The 27,264-nt window shown below is 36.9% G+C and overlaps 1 protein-coding gene across 3 annotated transcripts in view; it reads left to right on the plus strand.

The window, feature by feature from the left end:
* LOC126375420 (protein kinase C and casein kinase substrate in neurons protein 1) overlaps window positions 1-27,264 on the plus strand; it is a 125,222-nt gene that overhangs the window by 81,911 nt on the left and 16,047 nt on the right. For 2 of the 3 annotated variants that reach the window (XM_050022335.1, XM_050022333.1), the window contains exons 5-6: window positions 2,309-2,497; window positions 7,034-7,066. In XM_050022335.1, coding sequence (XP_049878292.1) covers window positions 2,309-2,497; window positions 7,034-7,066 — 222 coding nt within the window. The remainder of the gene's footprint in view (window positions 1-2,308; window positions 2,498-7,033; window positions 7,067-27,264) is intronic. The other variant, XM_050022334.1, reaches the window with a different exon arrangement.

Below are 27,264 nucleotides of genomic sequence, written 5' to 3' on the forward strand. Positions count from 1 at the left end.
AAAACGCAGAAAAATCCTTTGATATTAGGAAATACGAGGCGAGTTACAATGCGAGAGTCGTATTTCATTGGACACAAGGTCGAAAACATAAAACGACATCGATACTGCAATGTTTAGCTTTCAAACGAGGATGTTATTGCAGAGAAATGCTGCTATTTTTAAATTACGTATAATATTCTATGCTTTGTATTTTTTAGGGTAGGCAGAGTTACATATTTGCAGTCATAAAAAAACATTAGTATAAAGCCCAGTAAATTATCTAAAAGTTAAAGTAAGTTAAACATTGAGAAGTATCGCAGATTTCGAAGAATGTCATATCATGTAGAAGTCTCGTATGTCAGAATCAATTCCGCCTAGGAGCCGATGGTGTAATGGTGTATACGAAGTCCGTGTTGATCCCGTAGAAATCGTTCTCGCAAGCTGAGCCCGCTAATGAACAGACGAAGCCAGTAGGGGGGGGGGGAATACCAACACTGACAGCTATAAGACTGCAGGTTACTATAGTGACTAATTAGTAGTTAATATTGTCGCGTCGCGCGTGATAGAGGTAACTCATGCCGTAAAAGTCCGACATGACCTGCGTTTCTTTGTTTCTGCGGTTAATAGATCTGAATCACAAAAATTACATGTATTCAGGACATTGCTCTTCAGCTTAAAAACACTTAATGAGGAAACTCATTTGACGATCGAAATGAATTGGCTGAAGAATTTAAACCGTCCAATAAAGTTGTTTATGAACACTGCTATACCATTAGTTACTTTGTAAGGCAGTTAATAGTCGAATCGAGTCGGAACCCACGACCACAAGCTATATAGTTGTTAATTATATTTTTTCTACGACGTGACTTTAAAAGAGTCTTTCAATGTAACTAAGTAGGTAAACGACACTACAGTTACAGTTAATACACTGACCTTTAAAAATTTAACTATAGAAGTTAGAGATTTAAAATAAAAAAACGTTTTGTAAATAACTAGCTTTTGCCCGCGGCTTCACTCGCGTTAAATTCGGGGTAACACGGTTCCCCTTTCCTAATGAGCCAAAATTTTGCTTCCTACCATGAAAATTGCGAAGTCACATAATTATAAATTTTTACCCCCTTTTTGAAGGGGTTCGGCGTAGATTTTCACAAAGAAAATATGCACGATTTTTCCGCATACCAATTTTTAGCTTTCTACCTTGAAAATTACGGAATGCGCCATACAAATTTCCATCCCCCATTTTAGGAAAGTGGAGGGTTAAAAACAGACAAAATATAGCCTATGTTACTGTCCATTCGTTCAACTATCTCCACTTAAAAAACACGTCGAGTCGTCGCTCCATTTTTCCGTGAAAGACGGACAAACAAACATTCATACTTTTCGTTTTATAATAATATATTAGTATGGATTTTATCAGATTTTTTGTAATTCGAGTTTTTATTTCAAAAGTTAATCTTGTGTACTTAAAAAGTTATTATAATTTTAAAAATATAGTAAAGTATTTTAGATCAGTGTATTCTGTGCTGTGAACAGCCTGCCCAAATTATCATAACCACTGTGTACGCCTACTTCGGGTGTGTCTCCTGAGCCTATAACATTATGTAAAGCTGCGGCCACACGTGTCCCGGCATTTAGCTGCCTAGACTCCAGTGTTTATAGCCTATTATCACTGACACCGCTTTGTTCTAGCCTAAGTAAGTAGGAAGTTATAAAATAATTTCTAAGATATATTTGATGTCAGGAACTAAGCATGTACTGTTTATAAGGTGATAAACAAGTTGTGTTTTCGACCTAATATTTTTTATTTCGTTTTTTTTTTTAATTTTCTCATTTAAGGTTTCTATTTGGGAGTTCATCAGTGAAGCTTTTAATGTGCCCGGTATTTTTTAATTACTCGTATAACTATTTATCCGCAAGTGTTTGTTTTGTTAATTAATTGCTCATTAATTATAACCAGGTCAAATACCAGTACCATTACTAATAGAGGTAATAATTGATATTTTATGAGATTGCGCAAATTTACAGTTCGATCTGTAAAGTCACCTGTTTTACGTTAATAATGGGGTTGTTTACTATTTGTTTAATACCAGGTAGTTCTTTAATGTACCTTTTCCTATCCCATTTCTTTACCAACCTGTTTGGGGGTTCAGTTTCGCAAAATCCCGTCTTAATGTATGTCCTAAAATAAACGTCCATGCAAAATTTGAGACTTGTAGCACTTGTACGTAGTTTCTGATATTTCGCTATGAGTAAGTTAAACAGTCCAGTGACATTTGGTTTTTATATATATACGTATTATAGATTAACAGAATCCTCTCTTTGGCCACAGTCAATGATCCAACTGAAAGAACGCAAGGAGATGGACGAGGCGTTCAAGAAGGCGCAGAAGCCGTGGGCCAAGTACCTGCAGAAGGTGGAGAGGACGCGGCTGGAGTACCACACGGCGTGCAAGCAGGAGCGCACCGCGCAGAACCAGGAGAGGAACGCCAGCGGGGACAGCTCGCTCAGTCCTGACCAGGTACGTCCATAGACAGACAAAGGAATAAACTACCGTGGTTGCATCGACGCCAATTCACATACTTTAACATAACATAAGCTCACTACTATATCCCAATTGGTATCAAATGTACATCCATCAATGAACTAAGCACCTACCCATCACCGAGCTCTCTGTTAGACCAACGTGGTAGGTGAGCCGTATCGCCGTATATGGTCGAGCCATCTGCCTAAAAAACTGCACTTTTTAACTCATTGGTGCAATTCCGGTACCAGGGTTCGAACCGGCACTCCCCGATTGAGAAGCAACGGTGTACCACACGACCACAGTGACTAACACATACTTTAATACATCACTAAAAAGCATCGTTCATGTCATGTTCAGGTACTGCGCGGGTGACTGAAAGAATACCGCGAATAATGCGCACATGTTAAGGCATAGCCGACACGAAGTAAATGAAACATTAAAAAAAAGACTTTATAAACGCCATGAATTTAATTACTGAAGTATGTACTTAGGTATTTTCGATTAACATAATCCACCTCTGAATCGTATGCGTGAGCAAATATCGACATACGTAGTGTCAAAGTCAATCAAAAACACTTGGTTTTGAAGTTCTAGTGATTATTATAAAACCTAGACGTGATGACAGTTTTCCAGATTATCATTATAGGATAAGGAGGGGTCGTCTCGTAGCTTAGTTGGTAGAACGCTTGACTCTTCAATGTAGCTCGGGCCTAAACCTACGATTTTCGAAATGGTTTTTTGAATTCATGTTCGGATCATAAATGATTATCACGTGCTCATCGGTGAAGGAAAACATCGTGAGAAAACCCACATACTCGAGAAAACTCTTTCGGGGGTATGTGACCTAACCTGTTTTGGGCTGGCTTTCCCTTCGCGGGTTGGAAAGTCAGACAGGCAGTCGCTTCTGTAAAAAAACCGGATCTGTCAAATCTTCAGGTTAGATATGTGAGAAACGGAATAACGCTAGGGAAATGATGATGATTATAGATTATAAGTCCATCATGTTGGAGAGGACATTATTCTCTTAAATGAGTCCCGATATGTCCAGTATGATAACTAAAGAGATATGCATTCTTCACGAGTGAACAAAAATACAGACTTAAGTACCGTTACCGGGTTTTTAATAACTGTCTACCAATATTATCGATTATATAATATTATGCTATAAGGTATAAGTTAATGTTTAATTTTATTAAATATACATGTCATTAAGATTTATTAGGTATAAGTAGGTATAATTTTAAAGGGGATGGGGCAAATTAAAGACAACAATATGACATAATCAAAAGCAGAGTATTTTTTCCTGGTTACAAAACATGAGTCGATTTTGTGTCTTCCAGGTTCACAAAACTATTTTAAATTAAATTCTCAATTAACAACTTCAAAGCATTCAGACAGAGCGAAAAGACAATTTTATCCGATAGGATCCGAAACTCGTTCCTAAATGGTACAATCTCGGGTCCTAGGTCTAGACTGGTCGAGTCTAGATTCTCATTACAGATACTAAGTTTGTTGTAGACACATCCTTGCCACTTGTCTCAGGAAATAAGATAGATAACGAGAAATACTTGGGGTCTGTTCGCTTATCTTGAAAATTGTGCGTTCAATGATAATAGTCACAATTGCATTGGCACAAAGTTTCTGAGTTCTGTAACTTTTGTTAGATTTGTATAAAGTCTTCTTAAAGTGATGTACATACATCACACGATCTAATAACAGTACACTTTATGGTATGCAAAAGCACAGTGGATAAATACGTTGTTCTTTACGCAAAATGAAATAGTAGTAGGTTTTCTTTACAAAATAACAAACTAAGGCCTATAAAACGCATTAAAAAGTAAATGCATAGTGCAAAATTGGCAACGTAAACAAAATAAAGCAAATATTTCATTGTACAATTACATAATTGATACAAGAAAGGCCTATGTTTAAGGTTCCAACAGAAACGAGTAGGTTTCTAGGCGGATCTGACACGGATTGATGTGGCTATCCATTTACAGGCTGTACAGAAAGTATAATAGTTATCTTGAAGACATTATAGTGGATTATAAATAAATTATAATTATACAGAATATCTAGTAAATAAATTGCACGCACACAGGACAGTACAAAGATACTTGGCAACAATGCACAAAGTATATAAGTATCCTTTATACAATGTGCTGTTCAGCTAATAAGAGATCAGAATTATTTCTTATACACATACATAAACTCACGCCCGTAATCCCTATTGGGGTGGGTAGAACGAGAAGTAATCCAAGACAGCTTCTAGCCACTGTTGATTCTAAGTCCTGAGTTAGATATGATGAACCTTATGGTGACAAGATAGGCTGTGATACCTATCGCCCAAAAGAATTGTCCATCATCACATAATCTATTTCTCTATTTCTTGCAAACTTAAAGTTTCTAACAATTAAGGTAATTTAAATGTACATATAAACCATGAACGTTGACTAATTAAGTTTATAGTCTTGTAATTTAACTTAAATATTTAGCAATGCTCTGAAATCATTTATTTTATCACCTTGAGCCTAATCCGAGAGGAGTTATCTTTTATTGCTGCCTTGGAATTCCACTGTCTGTGTCGCTAGATAAGTATTAAGTCCATTTAAAATATTTGCCCGAGTATGACTTTCATTAGTTTTGGATTTTACCAACGTTCCATAATTAGACTGCCTACCGTGTACAAAAGGAAGGGATGTATTAAGTAGGGGTCTCCATCGCAAGGTTCGACTTCTTAAATCGACGGCATATAATTTATTTGAAGGCGTTAGCCTCTATAACAATTATCTATTCTATTATTGATTACCGCGTCTTACTTTCTTTTATTTATGGCTAGTCTGACTTATGCTGTTAAGTACAATATTACGATAATAGAGTAGAATGGAGTAGTTTAAGAGTTAATAAATTGTAAATTTTAGCTCCTGTTATTAATATTATAGTCAGTGGTGTGTGCGTCCATAATTGGCAAGCATACCTAAACTTATCTGATGTGTATTTTATATTGGGTTTCTATTTGTATGTAGTTCCGTTGATGCTCCATAATAAATATATCAATAAATACCTTAATATACGTAATTAAACAAAAATTGTATTCTTGAAACTGATTCTACATTACCGGTAAAGTATCGTAGGCATGTTGTCATCAATACACTTAATAAGCACGTGAAAGTAACAATGACGTGTTGCCGATAAGTAGGGCGAACGATTCCGTGTATCGTAAGATATTCATATGCTGGTTATGATTCATCAACCCCCAAAAACTGTATGATGATGTCACTTCAATAGGCTTTTCTTGACGTGATAAGGTCACCTCATTGTAGGTTTAATATGCTAGTTTCCAACTAGTCAAATCAGTTACTTTTTACTAAACATTAAATCACGAAATTACTATCGAATTATTATGAAAACCCAACCTGTGACGTCATAGAAAAACGTGACAAAATGTCGCACTTATTTTTACATTTTACTTAATTACAATTCATGAATACTCTAGCCATAGAGGCAGCCAATCAGCTCGCGACACCAAACACTTCAGGACCCCGGTACCGACCCCGCCGGCGTGGTCGACGATTTCCCTCATTCAGCGCTTATCGCTATCGACCCACTAGGGTCGATTAATTCTTTCAAATATTTTTCCTCTCAGACGACGCCCTGAGCCGAGGTTCGCGCCCAACTGGGCACCCTCAGGCCTGTTGTCTTAAACGGGTGAGAGCCTTCAGCGCTCCCCATTTGTCCGGCCAAGTAGTTAATGCCATCTGCGGCAAATCTACAAAAAGTCACGTCAAAAAAAAATAAAAAAAAATTCATGAATAACTTAAATAGAAATAAGAAAGCTTTTTTGGCACCTTTAGATTTGTCTTTGTTTAGTAAACAGAATTTTATAATTTATTTGACCTAAGAAACTACTCAATTGCAAATGACATTAACTACTTGGCCGGGTGGCGTTAACAACTTGGCCGGAACATTTTAGTAGTGAGTACGTAGTGTACACTACGAGTAATAAGTATAACACGCTACCAAAAAGGACCTTCTAGGGATGTGCCTCGCGTATTGTCAGTCGTATCGTAGCAGTGACAGACTTAAGTCTGTCCCTACGAGCATGCGCATAACGTATACGCTCACATTGACAGAATCAAAATCACTTAGTTTCAATGTATGACTATTCAGTTACTACTTACAGTTCTATCACTTACTGTTCCTACTCCATTTACATAGTAATTCAAAGATTGCATATGCATACTTCGCCTTATACTTATATGGTATTGATTTTCCGCCTTGTACTGCACTAAAAATTTCAATGTTGAATATCAGGTCTTCCGCCTATGATCTTTATTGACATTGCTTCCCCGCTTTCTTTCAGAAGGTTGAGACACCGTTTCTTAGTATTCTTACCAAAGAGAGGTGTTCCGTTAAAGGAAACACATTCACAGTCTAAAATTAAAAAATCTTTTCAATTTAGAATGGGATGTTTATTCAACAATGTTTACATAAAATTATGATTTTAATTATCCGTATTGTCCCTTTCAGGGAACGCTGAGAAAACGGAGCGCCGAGAATCCGGTACAAATTATCTTTAATACACTTGAATATTCGATGCTACTCTTAACCGTGTGGAATAATATATCCCACTAACACAAAGTCGATGAATATTTTAAGGCATCGTTAATACTCGTATTGCTTCGATCACAAGTACTTCAGTAACCGCGGGCAAGGTAAGAAGGCACTTCCCTGATTGGCTGGGAGTAAATAAAAAAATGTAGTGTGCATTCAGCTGCTTATCATACCGGGCATGACGTTAGTCTTTATGAACGATATTCTGAAGCTGTTAGGCCTACTGTCCACATAAGCAGCACATCATGCATACGCATATGCAGGAGCTGCAGTTTAAGTGGATAGTATGCCTAATACATCAAGTACAGTCACGAATACTAATATGTATACACTTTGAAACCATGTCACATTACCTTTTTTGGCAAATTAAACCGTAAGTCTCATTAAATGTTAGTGCGACAGGGTTCTATAGTGGGTACATGATATTGCTCATAACTGTACATTCGATCATCATTTTCATCTAAGGATTCCAATATCAGTGTGATTGCATGTTGTTTTATATTGTACAATAACCGTAAAGTGTAAATTTACTTAAATAGGTATATATCCATGTTTATTCTATTTTAAAACTTACCTAGATAGATAACTCATGCGCGTAATTACCTCTAAAAGAAACCAACACAAAATAAAAATATAAAAACTCATTCCAAATACGAATTAAAACCAGTGTTATTGTTTGAAATTAAATTAATTAAAATCTTGCCCGCTGTCTGTTTATACAAAACTTTACGTAGAAACCATAATTATATCTGGAATTCTGGTAATGTCCGGCGCGCGCCAAAAGGAAATAGTTGGGTCTTTCTCTCGTGGAAAATATTTCACATTTCCACACCTTATAAAATTGAAACAGTACATTTTGTTTATAATTACTCCCCTGTAGAAAGTAGGAGGTGTGTTTTCTATCTATTATAACGCAAATATATCCATTACCTGCTACTTTGCAAAGGACATAGTATGATTTAATAGCTATAAAAGGTCTAAGATGAATTTTCTTTTGTAGAGTGCGTGCTTTATCTTAGTACATGTCATCCCTTTATGACAAATATCGTAGGGGAAAGACCCTTGTTATATGAAGGTTGGATATCCAGCGCATATCCCGAGAGAGACGCATACTTTTTAAGAGAAACTTTGCTTTTAAATATTTATTTCGGAAAATCGGGTGATCAGCCTTCAATGGCCTCCTACTAAGTGTTTTTTTGTTAAAACTAGAGTGAGGACCGGTCACACCCCGGACACTTCATACAAAACACCTCGTTTTACACAGAGACTACAAATTGACGTTATCGTACACGCGAAACTGTGTGTGTGTGCATCTGACGCCATACTATTGAAGATTAACGCTGCGTTTCCATTGACGCGGAGCTGTGCGGAGATGAGCAGAGATATGCAGGAATCGACCAATCACCGTGAGTGAGAGAGTGACAGAGCGTCTTCGGTTTTCGCTCTCTCGAACGCTGTGATTGGTCAAATCCGCACATCTCCGCTCTTCTCCGCACATCTCCGCGTCAGTGGAAACCCGGCCTAAGGGGTGAGGTAAACCTAGCTCAACCGCTGGTGGGGAGCGGAGAGTTGCCATTCTATACGTAGTATTATTCCTTATTCTGTGGTTCGATCTACCTTTATCCGTTATGAATCAAGACTGTAGATATACTAGATAAACATGTCGTACATACGCGCCAAATAGACAGGTACCTTTCTATGTCTAACTTCCCCTCTTCGACTACCCTAAAAGAGTTAAAGAATGGATGAACTGAATACCAAGTAACTCCTACTGCAGAGGTCTTTGACCAGCTCGACGCCGCGCCGGGGGCTTACACCGATCGAAGTATAAGAATTATTTACACTTGCTTCCAATAATCTAGGACATGTATTCTGATGTGACAGGTTAACAGTTTCTACCTTTCAATTCATAAATTTTACCTTTGTCAACCTATAATTTTATATGAAAATGTTTTAACGTTTTTAAGTCTATCTGAAAGGTAGTAAAGTAAGCTTTTACGATCTTTTCTTAAACCAATGTATAGTAGGTACTCGTACAGGGTTCGAAATTTCAAGATAATTACACTACTTGATAATTATCCGATATATGGAGATTGGAGAGCCCTGGTTGGAGGAACACTTGACTCTCACTGTCGCAGGTTCGAAACCAATGATTTTCGAAAATGTTTTCCAATTCATGTTTTATATGATTATCACGTACTCATCGGCAAAAGAAAACATTGTGAAGAAACTCACATTCCCGAGAAATGAGTTTTCTAACCTAACCTATCATGTATTGGGCTGGTATTCCGTTCGCGGGTTGGAAGGTCAGACAGACAGTCGCTTCTGTAAAAAGCCGGAACTGTCGAAACTTCTAGATAGGCGAACGCTGTGAAAACGGGATAACGTTAAGGAGATGCTGATGTATTATCTATTCGAACCATGTTTCTGAAAACCGTATTATCTAGTAAAGAACTATTTTTCTTTTCCCAATAAATTGTGTTAGTAGGTGTGGTGTTAGGTTATAAATTGCTGCGTCTGTTCAGCTCTCGAAATAAAACACTTGGAGAGCTCACGCTCTGACGTCATTCCTCGCACTACCCACTACCGGCTTTTTAATATCAGCTTACAGTTATTGTTACCTTCCATTTCAGTTATTGGAAATTTCTGGAAACTTTCCTTTAGGTTTTTATTTTCAAGATAAATTACTACTGGGACGACGTACCGTCTTCTTCTTCTATCGTGTGGGTTGTGTTGTGAGGTGGAGTACCAACCTTGTCAACCCTGGTGTGCAGGTTACTATTGAGCCGCCAAAGGCCCCTGACATGGCTCGTGTAACGACTACTTACTTCACGGGTACTTACCGAGACTAACGGCTTATCGTGCCTTCCGAAGCACGGATCATCTTGCCTTCGGACAATCTGGCCATCAGCCAGTGATGTCCTGACCAAACTAGGGACCACAAAGTAACGTACATAGTCGACGGTTACTATATTACCTTCGTAAAAGTCTTGTTAAATATGTATAAAAAAATGGTGGTAAGTTTATGAATTTAAAAACCAAGAAAAATATTTAATAATTCCGCTGATTCCAATTTATAATTACGTATTTCGAATGATTTATAAATTATTTAAGACCAAGGCTAATTATAACTTAACAACTTCTTTCCATTCAAAAATATCTCAAGCTTACGAGGAAAACAATTTCCAGTTTTACAGCTTTAAACAAATATCTTTTCTAAAACCTTTTGCCCTTTGACCTTAAGGTCACGTCCCCAGTTTGTTTACACCAAGTGAACGTTTCCGTCAAATTCAAGTTATAATCGTGCCACTCGGCCATTCAGCTCCATACGACCGTAATTTGTTCTCAAGCAATTATTTAATAAATTATACCCTTTTACCAAATTGAAATTAATATGTAAACAGCTGGAAATAACTCTCAGGCAATTTCGGGCGTTTGAAAATTTTAATTTGTAGTGTAGTTTAATTAATGGTTTCTTTGGATATTTCAGTTGGTTTGCATATTTAGTGTTGTAAATGAATAGAATAGAATATTCGTTTATTGCATAGAATGTAGTACATAGGTGGTAGTAGATGTAGTAAATAATTATAGTTTCACACATTTTGCTTAAAGTAGCATGCAAAAATGTTTCGTTATATGATACGACTCCCCAATCCAATGTAAAAAGAACATTATAATTATAAATTGAATGTTTGACGGTTAATAATGAATGATAATTAATGCAATAACCATGGATCACTTTAACGGGCTATTTTCATTTATGGCTGATATTTTATGTTACTGACTTTTATCAGGGATGGTCAAAAACTCACTTTGCGATCCCTAGTTTAGTTAGGATAGGACATTACAGGGCTCATCACCTGATTGTCCGAAAGTAAGATGATCCTTGCTTCGGAAGGCACGTTAAACCGTTGGTCCCGGTTAATATTTACTGATGTAAGTGAGTAATCGTTACATGAGCCATGTCAGGAGCCATTGGCGGCTCAATCATAAGCCTGACACAAGGGTTGATGGGGTTGGTATTCCACCTCACAACCCACTCGATGAGAAGGAGATCAGGGATGGTGGTAGTTTACATTTCTTTATCCGTCACGGGATTTAGCGTTAAACGGGACGTAACGAGCATTTTCCTCTATTGTTTGATTACAGATTCGATTTCATGCATTACATTACACCAGCATTCACCGGTGATGTTTAAGAATTATTTTAAATGATCTTGACTTAAGAAAAATATTTTGATTGGTCCCGAGTTACTAGCCCAAATGCCTCCAGTAACCAGCAGTGAAGCAGCGTGTTGGAGTGTACTCCAGTCTCCATACCCCCTCCGGTTGATTAAGGGGAGGCCTGTGCCCAATAGTAGGACGTATATGTATAGACTGTTTATGTTATGTATACTTTAGAAGTATATTGACCTTAAGGTACGTAAAATTTCCTCCTAAGGCCGCGATTTCCAGACACAATAGTTAAACAATGGGATTTGGATTTTAAAAGGACATTCGGTCTTACGACTATAAGTTGGATGTAATTAACGAATCACACCAGTAAGCTTGACACAGATATCAGATAGTTATTGACACGGATACTGCGCTCACGCCATTGCACCCACCATAGCCCTGACATGCCAGTATCGAACACAAACCATACTTCATTAAAAAACTATTTGCCGCAATTAGTTCCAAACCAGCGGGTGGCGTGTCACGTTATGAAAAATGCACAGTTTATGAAACTTGCCCAATATTGTCCAGATTCTACAAAGACGATAGAGTAAATTTGCCTCATTTGGAGTTAAGGTTTTATTGTCAACATGACGATGTCTGTGTTGTAATAGACAGAGATCTTGACCACGAAACCAGAACTCTATGGTTGATTCCCGAGACTGTTATCAATATCGGGAAGTGGCGAAAAGGCCCTCTTGCTAACTAACTATTGACATCTACACGCATCGTTATTTACAAGGCAGCGTAAGCGCGTTCCGAAACGTCATTAGACGAACAATTTCTTTTTCAAACATTTTCGCCATACGCTCAATACACCAACGCGACGCATCGCGCTCGATCAATCGAAAGTTTTTTCTAAATAGAATATGTCATGGTATAAGAAAACCAGGTATGCTCAAAACTGACAGCTAACATTTCAAGGTTAGCCTAGCTGACGTCATCCCGCCCTGCATTGCCATTTCGTAATAAATACATTACCCACGATCAATGTTTTTCTATTTACTTTGCAAGGAAATTTTGAACTTTTAGTAAAAGATTTACTTACTTTTTTAATATTTTTATACATGTTACAAGTAATAGTAATTAAATACATTAGTAATTCACTTAATTTTCAATAATAAAATTTACGTCCTTGGAATGTTGGAGATACCAATTTAATGGTAACACTTACGTCATCAATGGGCTAGCAATGGCGGCTTGTCATAGGATTGAGCATACCTGGGGGGTTAAAATGGCCACATCGAAGCAATTCATCTAAAAAACCAATATTGCAATTTGACATTTGCGCATATAAAAGTAAGTGCGGTTCAATGTGGCCATTTTACAGGGGGGTTAAAGTCTTCTTATACCATGAAATATGTCACCCTCATTGGTGCTCACAAATCAAGTTCCCTTATTGTCAGGCGGCAATATCTGCTATTGTTAAACTGCTCCAATGCTGATTAGAGTTAATACGTATACTTCATGATATAACTTACACATTTACCCAGCCTAAGGAACGTGGTTATCATTTGATAGCTCATGTGGAATTGTCCAAATAGGACTTGTTAATTACAACATATTTTACTACAACAGAGTAGAATTCTGTGATTCACAGATATTTTAAATTAGTAGATTAAGTTATGATAAATTTTAAGAGAAATATAATTTTATCGATTCTGATTGCCCGATAATAATTATTTTTGATGCTTTTATAACAAATTACAAAAATACGTTCAAGAGGCTTCTTTTTCTTGTTTCTTTTTCATTTATTTTTACGTAACATAAGATCACGACTGAACACCCAATTGGGATAGTCACTGACTATCTCTGACTATTAGTCAAAGGTACATTAATCGCACGACGAACTAAGTATCCGCGCCTCACCGAGCTTATTACTTATTTATTTTTAGGGATGTCCAATCAGATTTGTAATTACGTCAACCCGATAGTTCACTAGGTATGCAATTTGTTAGTACAGCAATATCCGATCTTGGGTAAAATTATATTTGAAGGAACTTGTTGGAAATAATACCCCTACACATTAAAGATGGTTTATAGTATCTAACGGTTGATGGGACCACACTGATAGTCTATCTGGCTTTTTATGGGCAATATTCTTAGAACTGGCCAAAGTATTTATGAGTTAGCTCTTTGATAGTTAGTCTTCCCTATGCTATGCCAATTTGGTATTGATTATCTTCGCGTAATGATGTTATTTTAAAGCTAATCTACTACAAGGAACATTGACATAACACGATAAATCAAAAAGTGACTATTCTTATTTTGGCCGATTTAAAATAGGAATGTTAATAATAGTGCAATGACATTTTTTCAATTTACAATTTGCACTGAATTCATCACAGCTTCATAGTGTAAAATTAATTTTATTTAATCAGCTATGTAAGGAACTGACAAAAGTTCGCAACTAGCGGGGGTCAAAGCAAGTTAATTTAGAGGGAAGTCTTTTGTAGTGCGCTCGAGTGCGAAACTATGGCGGCACTACGCTCCCATTTTATATCTTATTTAGTTGGTTTCGGCACAAAGCCATGTCCTTTGTAAACGGGGTTTGGTTGTAGATATACTTATATATTACTTTAAACGACTTTTGGAAATACAGTGCATTATTATGCAAACAAAACTAGATTGATCGATTATGTTTATAACATTTGTATCAATTCCTAAAAGGTTTCAGTTCCCAGATCTGCTCACGCTCACATCTCCGACAAGTATTGTTATTTTTATTTTTTTAGAAAAAAGAAATTCACGATGTTCCACTCATCACTCGTATATTGCGTAACATTATCCAAATAAATAAAGACTCAAGACGTATTACCCGTGCGAATTAAATTGTCACCCCGCAACTCTCTTAACTTCCCGTGTCTAGTCTATCCGTGCGGGGTAAAACATACAAACAGATCAGGTGCATAATGTCAAAGACCCGTCCTTGGAATGTTGTGTTGGTGTAGTGGCTCGTCGAGACCCGGCTCGAGATCTGCATTAGCAAGCCGGACCGGTTTCAAGGACTCACGACACCACGATTCTACCATTCCAGGACGGGATTCATGAGCCTAGAATGGACCCAGGGGCATAGAATAAGGAATAGTACTACGTATAATACAACGGCAACTCTCCGCTCCCCGCCAGCAGCCGAGGTTTACCTTATCCTCTCGGGTCTACTTTTGTCTTCAATCGTACGGGCGTCAGAAGTCGCGCAGATGCTCGTACGATAACGTCAATGTGTAGTGTCTGTGTAAAACGAGGTTTTTTGTATGAAGTGTCTGGGGCGGTTGCTGCTTGATGGTAGTCGAATTGGTGAAAAACAAAACATACACTAGAAAGATTACACCACAATTGTCTACTTCAATAAGCTTTGTTTTTAAGTTGTTTTCTGGTGATTTATGGCTCTGCCTACCTTGTTACGATTAAAGACGTATTTTTTGTCTATCAGTGTTCCAAGTGTCCACAGAGAGTAAATGCGGCCCTGTGGTGTGGTGGTAGGTGACGGTTGGGTTATACCTTTAACAGTTACGCTATTTAGGACTGTAGAATGTTTCAGCTTCAGAATCCCTACGATTGTATTATTATATTCGCTGATAACAAAAACTCCTGTGAATTTGTTAAAATTTTTAATGTTACAAACGTTAGTGTTACCGGGTTACTGCTGAAATTAGATATTTGCCCCTGGATCCACAGCTTTGAAATATATGGGCAGTTTTAGAGCTATTTCTTAAAGTACCACACCTAAGTAAGATATTACATTTAACATAGAATATAATATATTTATTTAACAAAATAATTAATCATGTTTACATTACCTGCGGGCCTGCACTAGGGATACCCTGTATCGCGGAGGTCCTGAACATTTGTTGTTAGCAAACACTTTAATACATCGGCGATCTCGCCTTTCATAGAGTTCAGATTATCAATTCTCGTCTCGTGCGATTGTGGCTACCTTATATTAAATGTCGCCATATTTTTATTCCCTTAATACGACCCTGCCTACCCGCATATACAACAGGATTACTATTATTACAAGCGAGTTCTGCAGAAGTTGTTTTGATTACATCAAATGCTATGGCTTGATGCGAATGTGTTTTGCATCGTAAGGGTAGCGGATAATGCTTTACCATTAAGATGCTACGTAGGTTATTATTATTTATTTACAGGTTTTGGTATGAAGTGTCAATTGTGTAGTTTCTTAGATCAAAGTTCAATTATGAAATTCTGATTACTTAATAAAAACTGTTGAATATATTTTCATTACGGCTCACGATCTGGAGGTCCGGGTTCGATTCCCGATGGGGACATTGTCGAAATCACTTTGTGAGACTGTCCTTTATTTGGTAAGGACTTTTCAGGCTTGAATCACCTGATTGTCCGAAAAAGTAAGATGATTCCGTGCTTCGGAGGGCACGTTAAGCCGTTGGTCCCGGCTATTAGCCGTAAAAACACCTCCACCAATCCGCATTGGAGCAGCGTGGTGGAGTATGCTCCATACCCCATCCGGTTGATTGAGGGGAGGCCTGTGCCCAGCAGTGGGACGTATATAGGCTGTTGATGATGATGAAATTTTCATTGTTTACATTTAATTTGTTTATGAATTTGAATCAATAAAAACGTAATAATAAGTCCAACTTTATCGCGTTTTGCTAGCACGTCACAGTGTGCTTTTTCATCCAAATTCCATAGTAAGTTCGTCTATTGACGTTTAGTAAGAAGAAACTGATTTGTCTAGTTGGAAACTAGTCTATTATCAACACTCCATACTAATATTCCATAACCTGTGCACAAACTTGAACTTGAAGTTTGTTTGTCGGAAGTAAAGAAATAGAAAAAAAGATTATATAAAAAAAAGGTTGAAGGTTTAAGGTTATTATGATTATTAGTATATTTGATTTTATTATTTTCCTTAGTAGAAAGAAAGCTACATTATTCCTGAGTGCTATAGACTATATTTGATTATTGCAGTCCAAGTGGTGGTTCAACATAACACATAACGCACTTTTTTTTTAAATAAAAATAAACTTTATTGAATACACACGTAACAATTAGACTCTAGTTTATGTATTTTGAGGACATTGCAGGCTTGAATCACCTGATTGTTCGAAAAAGTAAGTCGATTCTATGCTTCGGCGGGCACATTAAGCCATTGGTCCCGGTATTAGCCGTAAAGCCAATACTCACTGGAGCAGCGTGGTGGAGTATGCTCCATACCCTCTCTGGTCGATTGAGGTAGGCCTGTGCCCATCAGAGGGACGTATATAGGCTGTTTATGTTATGTTTGTGTTATGTTATGTTTATTTATAACAATAAATATAAGATAATAAGAAAAAAAGAAGATATTTAATTAAATAATAAGAATATTAGATATCTTGATAAGATATTTAATATAAGTATAAGAAATTAATAATAAGATATAAGAATAATAATATAAGATATTTTGATATTGGTAAGTCATTCCAGAAATATATAGCGTTTATAACATTACGATTAACATCACTGTCCATCAAGTTATATCACTATGACTAGTTTTCTACGTATCAGATAGTTATAGCGCGGTAAGATAAGCGTAGAGATCGCTGATAATCTACGCTTCTAATGATAAGCTGATCGGACGATTCGATACGTGTTTGATGTTGTGCTATCGATTGTTGTAAAAGTTTTCCTTTATGTTAGATTAGAATACTCCACTCGCACCCACCACACACACACACACACTCACACACAGACACACACACACACACACACACACACACACACACACACACACACACACACACACACACACACACAAGTTGTTCCTCATGCCTTGTCTACTGCTCACTTCATTAGTGTTTTCGAGTATTTTATTAATTAGGTATATTTTTGGATATTATATTTTATGTGTAATTCTAAAGTAGTGTTTTCTAAAATTATACTGAGTAACGAGATAATTAGGCTTGTGTCCTTTCAAAAATAACGTCACCATAAGGTTCATCATATCCATCTTACGACTTCGTAACAACAGTGGCTGCAAGTTGTCTTTGATTACTTGTGGCTGCCCATCCCATTACGGGTTAAGGTCGTGAGTTTACGTATGTGAAGCCAGGCATCCATATCATACCAAACGCTGTTAAAGATTCTGACATATAATGATAACCAACTAAGTTAAATATAATTGCGTGCTCTTTAATTAAAATGGGTTTTACCGTGAGCCTATTTAAAATGCCAACTTGCTAACCCTAATTCTCATTAGCGCACATATGCGACGTTTTTGTATGCGCATTTGGAATTCGATACCAGCCACACGCGCATGATGCGCGTTTATCGACAAATTGCTGTTCCTCGTTTAATTTGCGCATACCGATCGTTTCAGTTAATTAAAAAAAAACCAAATGTTTACCACTTCTTCGCTTCAATCCGAGAAGTATCAAATTATGAAATTATTGATTTAAGTAATCCACGCATTTTTTGATTTATTTCATAAACATAACATAATCTCACGATTATATCCCAATTAGGGTAGTCAGAGGTACATCCATCGCAAGACGAACTAAGTATAAACACGTCACTGAGCTCTTTGTTAGACCAACGTGATAGGTAGAGCCATATCGCCGTTTATGAAGGTCCAGCCAACTGTGTTGTTTTAATTTCTGTACAGAAATTTGCGAGAAGTAGGTGTAAAACTATACCCCTCTGCCTACCCCTTCGGAGATACAGATGTGATGCTATGTTGTTATCACGTTCCATATACCTGCTGTACATACCATGCGCGAAGCCTGGGCTAGTCTGTCCTTGCTTGCCTTATCATCACATAGATATTCATATATCTAGTTTCATACATATATAAATACTTAAAAGTTCTCTACTAATACCTCAACTACAGACGAGATGTCATCTTCTTTTTCTATCGTGTGGGTTGTGAGGTAGGTAACCAACCTCAACAACCCTGGTGTCATGGTTCTTATTGAGCCGCCATGCGCCCCTGACATGGCTCATGTAACGACTACGTACTTACATCAGTAAGTAATAACCGGGACCAACGGCTTAATGTGCCTTCCGAAGCACGGATCTTCTTATTTTCGGACAATTGGGTTATCTGTTTATCAGCCTGTAGTATTCTAACGAAACTGAGTATTGCAAAGTGATTTTTGTGATGTGGCTCTACCGGGATTCGAACCTGGGACTTACGGATCGTGAGCAGTGATGTGCCTTTCCCGGAAATGTCTCCGGTAATAAAAAGGCGCAAAGTTTTATGTAAAATGAGCTTTATTACCTACCACGCTCTAATATACGTAATAAAACGATGCGTACTTTCTTAATTTGACACGATTTTATTGAATGTATATGTCGTGGCCAGATCATAGAATTGATCATTTCATGATGTGCTCGATCATTTCATGAAATGGTCATATTTCATGAAATAGAATATCATTCGTTGGCCACATCATGATGTGGTTTGGCCAGATCAATGAACTCAAAACGTTTAACGATATGAGCAACTAAATGCATGATTACTTCATGATATGGCCAAACGTTGGCAATCATTTCGTAAAATTAGTAACATTATCCACCGATAGTGTCGATTATATTTAAAACTTGATTGATATTATAATCGATGAATCAATGTTATTGTTCAATTTTCCATATCGAATAGGTATATAATTTTGAACCTAAGAAATTAATCGACTATTCGCATTTTTATTACACTACATAGCATGGACACCGCCTAGCCGCCTACATTAACGATATGGTCAAGTTAAGTTGGCCATTTCATGAAATATGACCATTTCATGAAATTATCGAGCACATCATCATGTCATTGTCATGACATGTTTAGCTAAACATGTCATGGACCTGTATAATTTATTCCATCTCTGTATACCGTGTTTAAAGCAAATAAAGATTCTATTCTATTCTATTCATCATGAAATGATCAATTTTACGATCTGGCCACGACATATGTACCGCTGTGTCCGAATGTATAGGTAAACAAGCGCCAAGTTTTCACCGCACTTTTGTATCAAGCGCTGTATCTACGGTAGTGGTAAAACAATGACTGGAAGTGTCAATGGATGTTCCCACGGCGTGTCGTATCGGCAGAAACGTCTACATGTCAGCACATTGCGTTGTTAGTGCCAATCTGTTCGGATTCCTATTCGTTAATAACTGAATGCCTCCCGACTATATGACCTGATTTTACACTACACTTGATTAGGTGTCGTATTTCTAAAAAGTATATTTCATATTTTTATTCGTTTTTTGAAAATTTATGACAAATTTTCGCTTTTGATATCGGATAAAGGTTAAGTGTAGGTGATCACTTTGTGATCCCTAGTTTGGATAGATACCTGATTGCCCAAAGGAAGATGATCCGTGCTTCGGAAGGCACGTTAAACCGTTGGTCCCGGTTACTACTTACTGATGTAAGTTAGTAGTCGTTACATGAGCCATGTCAGGGGCCTTTGGCGGCTCAATAGTAACCCTGATACTAAGGTTGATGGCATGGATGTTGATAATACCAGGGATGTTGGTAATCCACCTCACAACCCACACGACAGAAGATAAGTGTAGGTTATACCCCATGTTATGAAAAATTACATGACTTAAAGTTGCTTGATATTTTTTTGTATAAAAATAATTAGGTAGCTAGCAAAGATACTGGACTAAAATGTTATTGTTAAAGTAGGTTAAAACGGGGCTCTGTTACAAAAACTAAGATACAAAAAACACATAAGTAACCTATTTGGCAGTTATTGGTTAAAAACTTCTTAGCTTCACCCTCTGTTAATAAAATCCACAATTTCATTTTATTAACTAAAACTGCGCGAAGGTATAATATTGGAAATAAATGAAACTTGGTTCGCCGAAACAATTTCTTGACATTGAGTGTAGATGCAGTCCCGATAGCAGATACGAAGCTATCACCGTCGGAATGCGTCAAACGTGACACCGTTATCGCGACATGAAGCTCTCCAAACGATCTGCTACGTGACTGCATATAGTTTTCTGTTATATTTTACTTGTGGTTTAAGTCACTTTTGCTATGATGCTCCTCTTTTCAAGTCGATGGCAGACTTATAAAGCGCACTCCCAGTATTTGGCTACAGAAATCATATTGGTGCTAATTCCTGTAGACAGCATCTAATTTTATTTTAAGCTATACCTGTCATCGTCTTATCCGCCGAAAAGGAAAGGTACGGATGATTGACGGCTCGTAATTCTCAAATGGATAAGTCAATGAATGTCCCGGGCGAATCAAATAGGTATCTCGCTGGTATGCAATCTGTTTCACGTGTGCTGTCAACTTAATTCTGTCCGTTTATTGGCTGATGTAAAATTCATAGATAATTGTTGTGTACAGGAATTACCACCATTGTCAGTAGCCACCATAAAATCCTACCGCGTGCAGGGCAGGGCAAGAAGGATAAGAGATGAGGTGTTCCATGTTCTGAGGAACCGTTCCATATTCATACTCCCAAGTTGGAATTTAGGCCCACCTGTGTCCGGAGCCTATTCAATGATGATGATGATGTCCTCCCAGACTTATCCGTCGACGGCAACACCCTTAGCAAGTGTTAGCCTGGGCCCTTGCATGGGCGCGAGCATGACTAGCAAAACCAAATTTGGTTTTGAAAGTCCTGTTGCAAGAAGCACAATAGAGAGTCCCACTTCTGTTTGGGCTTGGGTCGGATTTTTCGGATTTGGCGTTTGGCGTGCTCTACTGAAGGTCTTGTAACAAAGAAAAAACATCGAATGTGCTTTCGACTGTTTATCATCCAGATCATGTCGTAAAAGTTGACTGAAATGTCTACTTATGACTTCACCCACCTCAGTTAGAAAAACGGACGTGAATTATATCTTGCTGAGGCTCATTTTGCACCCTACAACTAAAAATTGATACCAACTTCTGACAAGAAGGCTAAAGACAATTTCTACTTAAAATAAATAAGAAATAAATTGCAAGTTCCATCCATGACGTTCCGAGAAGCCGAGAACTTAAACACTGTCTGTCGTGTTCACAAAGCGAAGGTTCCCGGAGTTTCTTTGTATTTCCTGCGTTTCCAACCGTTTCCTTTGAAGCTGAAGTATCGTGTTAATGCTTCTTGCCAAGTCTGGTTTTATGAAGGATGAAAGTTTCTATAAAATGCCTGCAATATGTTAGTACAATAATAATAAAGGATTATACTAACGTATTACAGGCATTTATATACTTGTGACTCTGTCTACTCGAATAAAGATCGAATACAACTATAAGTTACCATACAGTCACATGCCCAAGGCGGTAACTTAGACACATAAATATAAACTTTTTTATTTTTTCATTATTATGTTATATAATTATTATTTTTGATAAGATCAGATATAAGATAAGATCCAATGTAAATATTTATATAATAATTTAAGTTTATATTTATGTGTCTAAGTTACCGCGTTGAGCATGTGCCTGTATGGTAACTTATATGTGATTATTAGATAAATAAATAATCCCCATTCGAGTAGAAAGTGTCACACATAAGTTTATCAGAAGAAAAGTTATAGTCACTTTTGGTTTAACAATGTGTATTTTATGATATAAAGTCATAAGACCGAATGTTCTTTTCAAATCCTAACCCCATTGTTCAACTATTGCGTCCAAAATTCTCGGCCTTACGGGGATATTATGATTATCTACCTAATAGATAGATATCCATCATTTTCGTTCGAAAACAATAACAATAGTATGTTTTTAAATATTCATAGGCCAGACTTGAAATCGGTGTCGTTATATCATGTTATGTAACAATCTAGGGCGCACACACACCTGCCTCCAATTACAACGAGCATGTGAACCAGTTGTTTTTGCTATTTTGTCTTACGTGAAGGGTACTAAGTGATGTTTTTCGTTCATTATAATTAAGTTTATATAGTCGCTCCTGTAATCCTTACTTAGGTGGTGTTGTATTATAAACGTCAGTTGACAATCACACGAATCCGCTGCAAATACCACGCTTTTTTTCACGTCGTATCATAGATTATAAACTAGAAAAAACTCTTCAACTAGAAGGGACATGAAACATTATCTCCTCCGATATATGAAACAGCCTCAACATTATAAGTTATGTATGATAAGATAACAGTTCTGTGGAAGACGCTACAAAATACCCATAAACTGGTTTGAAAAATATAATTAATTTTAAAATATTTGAATGAGAGAAAGTAACCAAGGTCTGTTTGTTTTAAAAATATTTTAATTTAAAACCTAATAGTTCAAAAACATATTCAAATTAATTATTTTATTAATGTAAATTAATTGTGGCTGGGTACTTTCGTTCTGGTGTCAGTACTGCTTTCGTTTTACTTATGTCCCTACTTTCATCGCTGAAAATCGAATCAAAAACGAGAAAAGAAATCAAATACAGTCGTATGATTCGTAGTCGTGACTTCCCATGGCATTGTGCACAGTTTTCCTCCGCGGCTTTCCTCGCCGCATCCACTGGTAGGGTTGACAGATAAATATAATCGGTTTTACCACAATATGGTGTTTAGCATATAGTGTTTAAAAAGAATGACAGCTGAGCAAAGTTAAACCTATTGTTTTAAATAATTCGATTTAACTTTCCTTGGCTGTCATTCTTCTTAAACAGTGTGTAGCTAAACATTGTTATGTGGTAGAGCTGAACGATTTTGTTTAACAAACAAGTCCTGCTCGTTTGAGAATACGATCCCTGGCGGATTATTGAAGATTAGTAAGGAATGTAAAACATTATTACATAATAATAATAATAAAGATTTTTCATGGGCGTTAGTAATTACAATCTTATTGGCCCCGATTCCTGCAGACACCTAATTTTACTTCAAGTTATACCTGTCATTTTCTTATCCGCCGAAAAGGAAAGAGACGGATGATTGGCAGCTCTTAATTTTAGGAAGAATGAGTATATGACTGAATTACCCGGGCGAATCAAAAAGGTATCTCGCTGGTATGCAAACCGTTTGACGTGTGTAAAATTTTTAGGCGGTTGTTTTAGATTTGTGCTTAAAATTGACATGTGTTCCATAAATATGTTTGTCGATTACCCGTCACTTTCATTTTCGGCAGATAAGAAAATTACAGATATAACTTAAAATAAAATTAGATGGTATTTAAGGGAATTAGCACCATAAACACATTTTCACACATTGCCACATGTGTGCAACTGCATCCAACGTGCAAACATAGGCGCATCCCACCTGCCGATCAGCACACTCAGGATGCTGTTGGAACTCCGGCTCCTGCCGGACTACCACGTTATCTTATCACGCCTTTCTGTACACCCAAACGTAGAACGGTTCTTGGTTCGAATTCTCCGCTTGCACGCATGATAAAATCTTATAACATCCTATCTTCGCATGTTGACATCTTTTCACTCTTTCAGGATTTAAGACAAATATTCTCAAAAATTTGAAACCGTAGCTGAATGTTCACTTCTTTAGTTTATTATTTATATATTTTAAAGTTTATATCAAATATACATTATATTAGTTAGATATTCAATATTATAATGTGCATGATGTACCTACTTACCTATAACTAGTTACACATTAAGTTCATTAAGTTGTATGCTATTGTAACCATATATAAATGTAGTATCTGTTGGTGAGTCAATTAAATAAATAAATAAACTCGTGCGCATTCGATTCAGCATTAAGGCGCTTCTCTTTCTTAATATTGCGAAGAAGCAGTTTATTTTCGCTTCAGCGAACATTATGGATTATTATTTTCTTAAAGTCGTATGTATGTCTGAAATGTGCGTTTTAGCTTTATGCACTGTACTGTATTGAGTGTGTTCCAAAAAGTCTTAAGACCACTGAGTATTCCTTAGTTAACAGCTACACTTATGGAAGTATCGTAACTTTGGGGATCCCAACTTTCTTAGCTTGCAACCCTAACCTCGTGTCGTAGTTGTGCCCTTACGCACGTCTTGCGGTCGCCTGCGCAGATTGATGGATACGCAAATAATATGGCTATCATAGAGATAGTAAACACAATCAACCACTATGATTTGTTTGTAATTTTTAAGGTACCGATATCTTATTTTGTCCGTGTGAACTTCTTGAGCTTGTTTGGAATTAAATTGATCGCAAAAGGTCTAGCTATAAGTGTTCCCTTCAAGATATCCATTATTTTATACTATGTGTTTGATGAAAATCTATGTTTATGATAATTTATTAAATTATGAGCTATATTTTCTAGAATAAAAAAAAAACCCTTATTAAGCGCTTATCGCTATCGACCTACTACAGTAGATTTATTCTTTCAAATATTTTTCTCTTAGACGACGCCCTGAGGAGAGGTTCGCGCCCAATGCGACACCCTCAGGCCTGTTGTCTTAAATTTTGTATCGGTTGAGAGGTTTTTCTTGCAGCTTCTTTTCCCCGGCTATACATACAGGTTGTGAGAAGCTGCAGTAGTTTTAGGCGGATGAGACGGTCGTTATGTAAAATTGACGATTCAAAGTGTAACTATGTTGCCTATTGAATAAAGATATTTTTGAATTTGAAAATTTGAATTTGAATAGAGCCCACAGCGCTCCCGATTTGTCCGGCCAAGTTAATGCCATTTGCGGCAAACCTACAATAAGTCACGTCAAAAAAAGAGAATAATAAACACGAACTTTAGCTGTTACGATAAAAACAAAGTGACTTGCATGTCGGTGGATTATCCAATCTGTAAATTGAAGTTTAAAAACACGAACGAGTGTTCCCGACGGCCCGAGATTGCCCCAGTAATTCTATTAATTAATCCGCTAGGGGGCGACAGGCGGCTAAACTTGTTACAACACGGACGCCACGCCACTAGGTACTTTTTGAAACATAAATTCATATCATCACTTTATAACTTTTCTAGTGAAATACTTTTATATCATTTATGCAACGTAATTATCATGGATAAACTTGTTGAAGGTCAATGTAACATTTTTGAATTTACGTCATTTCGCAAAGTGCTGTGGCTGAGGAGAAGAAATGACAAACTACAACAGCAACACGTCTTTTAAACCAATGATTTTAAATCACATTTAATACCAGACATTTTTATCGTTTAGGTAATCATTAATTTTATAATAAGATTTTTTACACTTATATGATAACGCGATAGATCGAGTTCTCGATAATGGTAAAAGTTATTATATTCGTACTTTTTTTTTCATAGAATTGAACTGTGTTATCTTCAAATAGTATGAGTTTTCTTTTGCTTTTCATGAAATCACACTTACCCACATAAATTTATGCACGTAATCCCTAATGGGCTGGGCAGAGCCATTAGTACTCAGAATACAACTGGCAACGATATTCTAAGATGGATAACATGATAAAATACATGGTGATAGGTGATCAAACATCCTATATATAGAAAAAACTGTCATCATCATGTGACAATGATAATCTGCTAAACGAAAAACATACAATTCGTCGTGTTCCATCATAGGGGTTTTTACCCTATCGGGGTGTTGTACATTTTCCGTAGGGTAAGTATATGGACTTTATAGTATCTACATAGGTAGAAATATTGTAAATTAGCAACTCATCACCATACAGTTGCCTCGGGCAAGTCGCTCTACCGTACAGCAACCGATCGATGTTGCATGTTAACCAAGTTATGCTTCGGTTATGAAGCCACACGCTCCAGACCGAAAACAAATATGCAAATTGGAATTAAAGGAGTTATTACACTATATAGGTACTTAGTATATATATATATATATAAGTTTGGGTCTTTTTCTGTTATAAAAAGCATTGATCATGCTTTTGACATTCATGTTGCTACAACTGTCAATTGTAAATGTCACGTGTCCAAGCTTTTTCGAGAAAATAGAAAATATTTTAAAGAGGTAAAAAATAAGCATTTGTATTTTTTAAAATACTTATCCGAAAACTGTCAAGTAGCCAATTGTTATTGTGTCAATTATTTTTAAAAACGTAATACAGATTTATTTTATATCTCCCTATACATCCATAGGGAAGGCCCGTGCCACAGCAGTGGGGACGTTAATGGGTTGGTGATGATGATGATGTTTTTAGTTTTATCTTAGTGGTAAAAATATGTAAAACACATAGAACTTCTCTTCTCGTTTAAACAAGTCAATTTATATATTCTTAAAATTATATTCATTTAGCGGGTCGATTTTCACGTTACGAAAGACATGATATCATGCATGCAGGTAAAATTATCGGTTATACCGATTGACGATGCCAATATAGCTATAGCGATGTCAATCGACGACTGTACTTGTGTCTTTAGAAGGAATAATGGGAGTCAGCTATATTAGGAATCTGCCCTAAAGGGAACAATGGAATCGGAGGCCTTCGGGTAGTTTGAAAATTCTAATAACTTGGCTGGCTACTAGCCCAGATGCCGTCTATAACCCATCCACACTAGAGTTGAAGTAAAGCGTTTTTCATTTTTTTCTCTCTAGTGTTATCCTATTTTCACATGTGCTTACCTAACCTGAAGATTTGACAGGTCCCTTTTATTCAGAAGTGACTGCCTCTGATCTTACAACCCGAAGGGTAAACCAGCCCAGTACAAGTTAGGTCACATACCTCCGAAACATGTTTCTCGGGAATGTGGATTTCATTACTGACACACATGATAATCATTTATGATCCATACATGTATTCGAAAATCATTGATTTAGGCCCGTCCTGGGATTCAGAACTGTATCCTCACAGTGTGAGTCAAGCGCTTTTCCAACTGGTCTACCACGGCTCATGCTAAAGCGTTTCTCATTTATATGTAAAAGTCGGTATCTTGCGATGGACATCAATTTCAGTTTGTCATTGTCCTAAGACCCCACAAGACAATATTTGTCCACGTCGTGAAAATATTTCCATATGACAGCAGGGATCACCGACTTTGATCGAATATTGTAGTGCAAACAATTTGCAAATGTATTGCGTCTGCGATTGCTGAAAATAATATATGAAATATTCAAACGTACGAGTCGC

The sequence above is a fragment of the Pectinophora gossypiella genome, chromosome 19, assembly GCF_024362695.1.
Source record: "Pectinophora gossypiella chromosome 19, ilPecGoss1.1, whole genome shotgun sequence".
Taxonomy (NCBI): domain Eukaryota; kingdom Metazoa; phylum Arthropoda; class Insecta; order Lepidoptera; family Gelechiidae; genus Pectinophora; species Pectinophora gossypiella.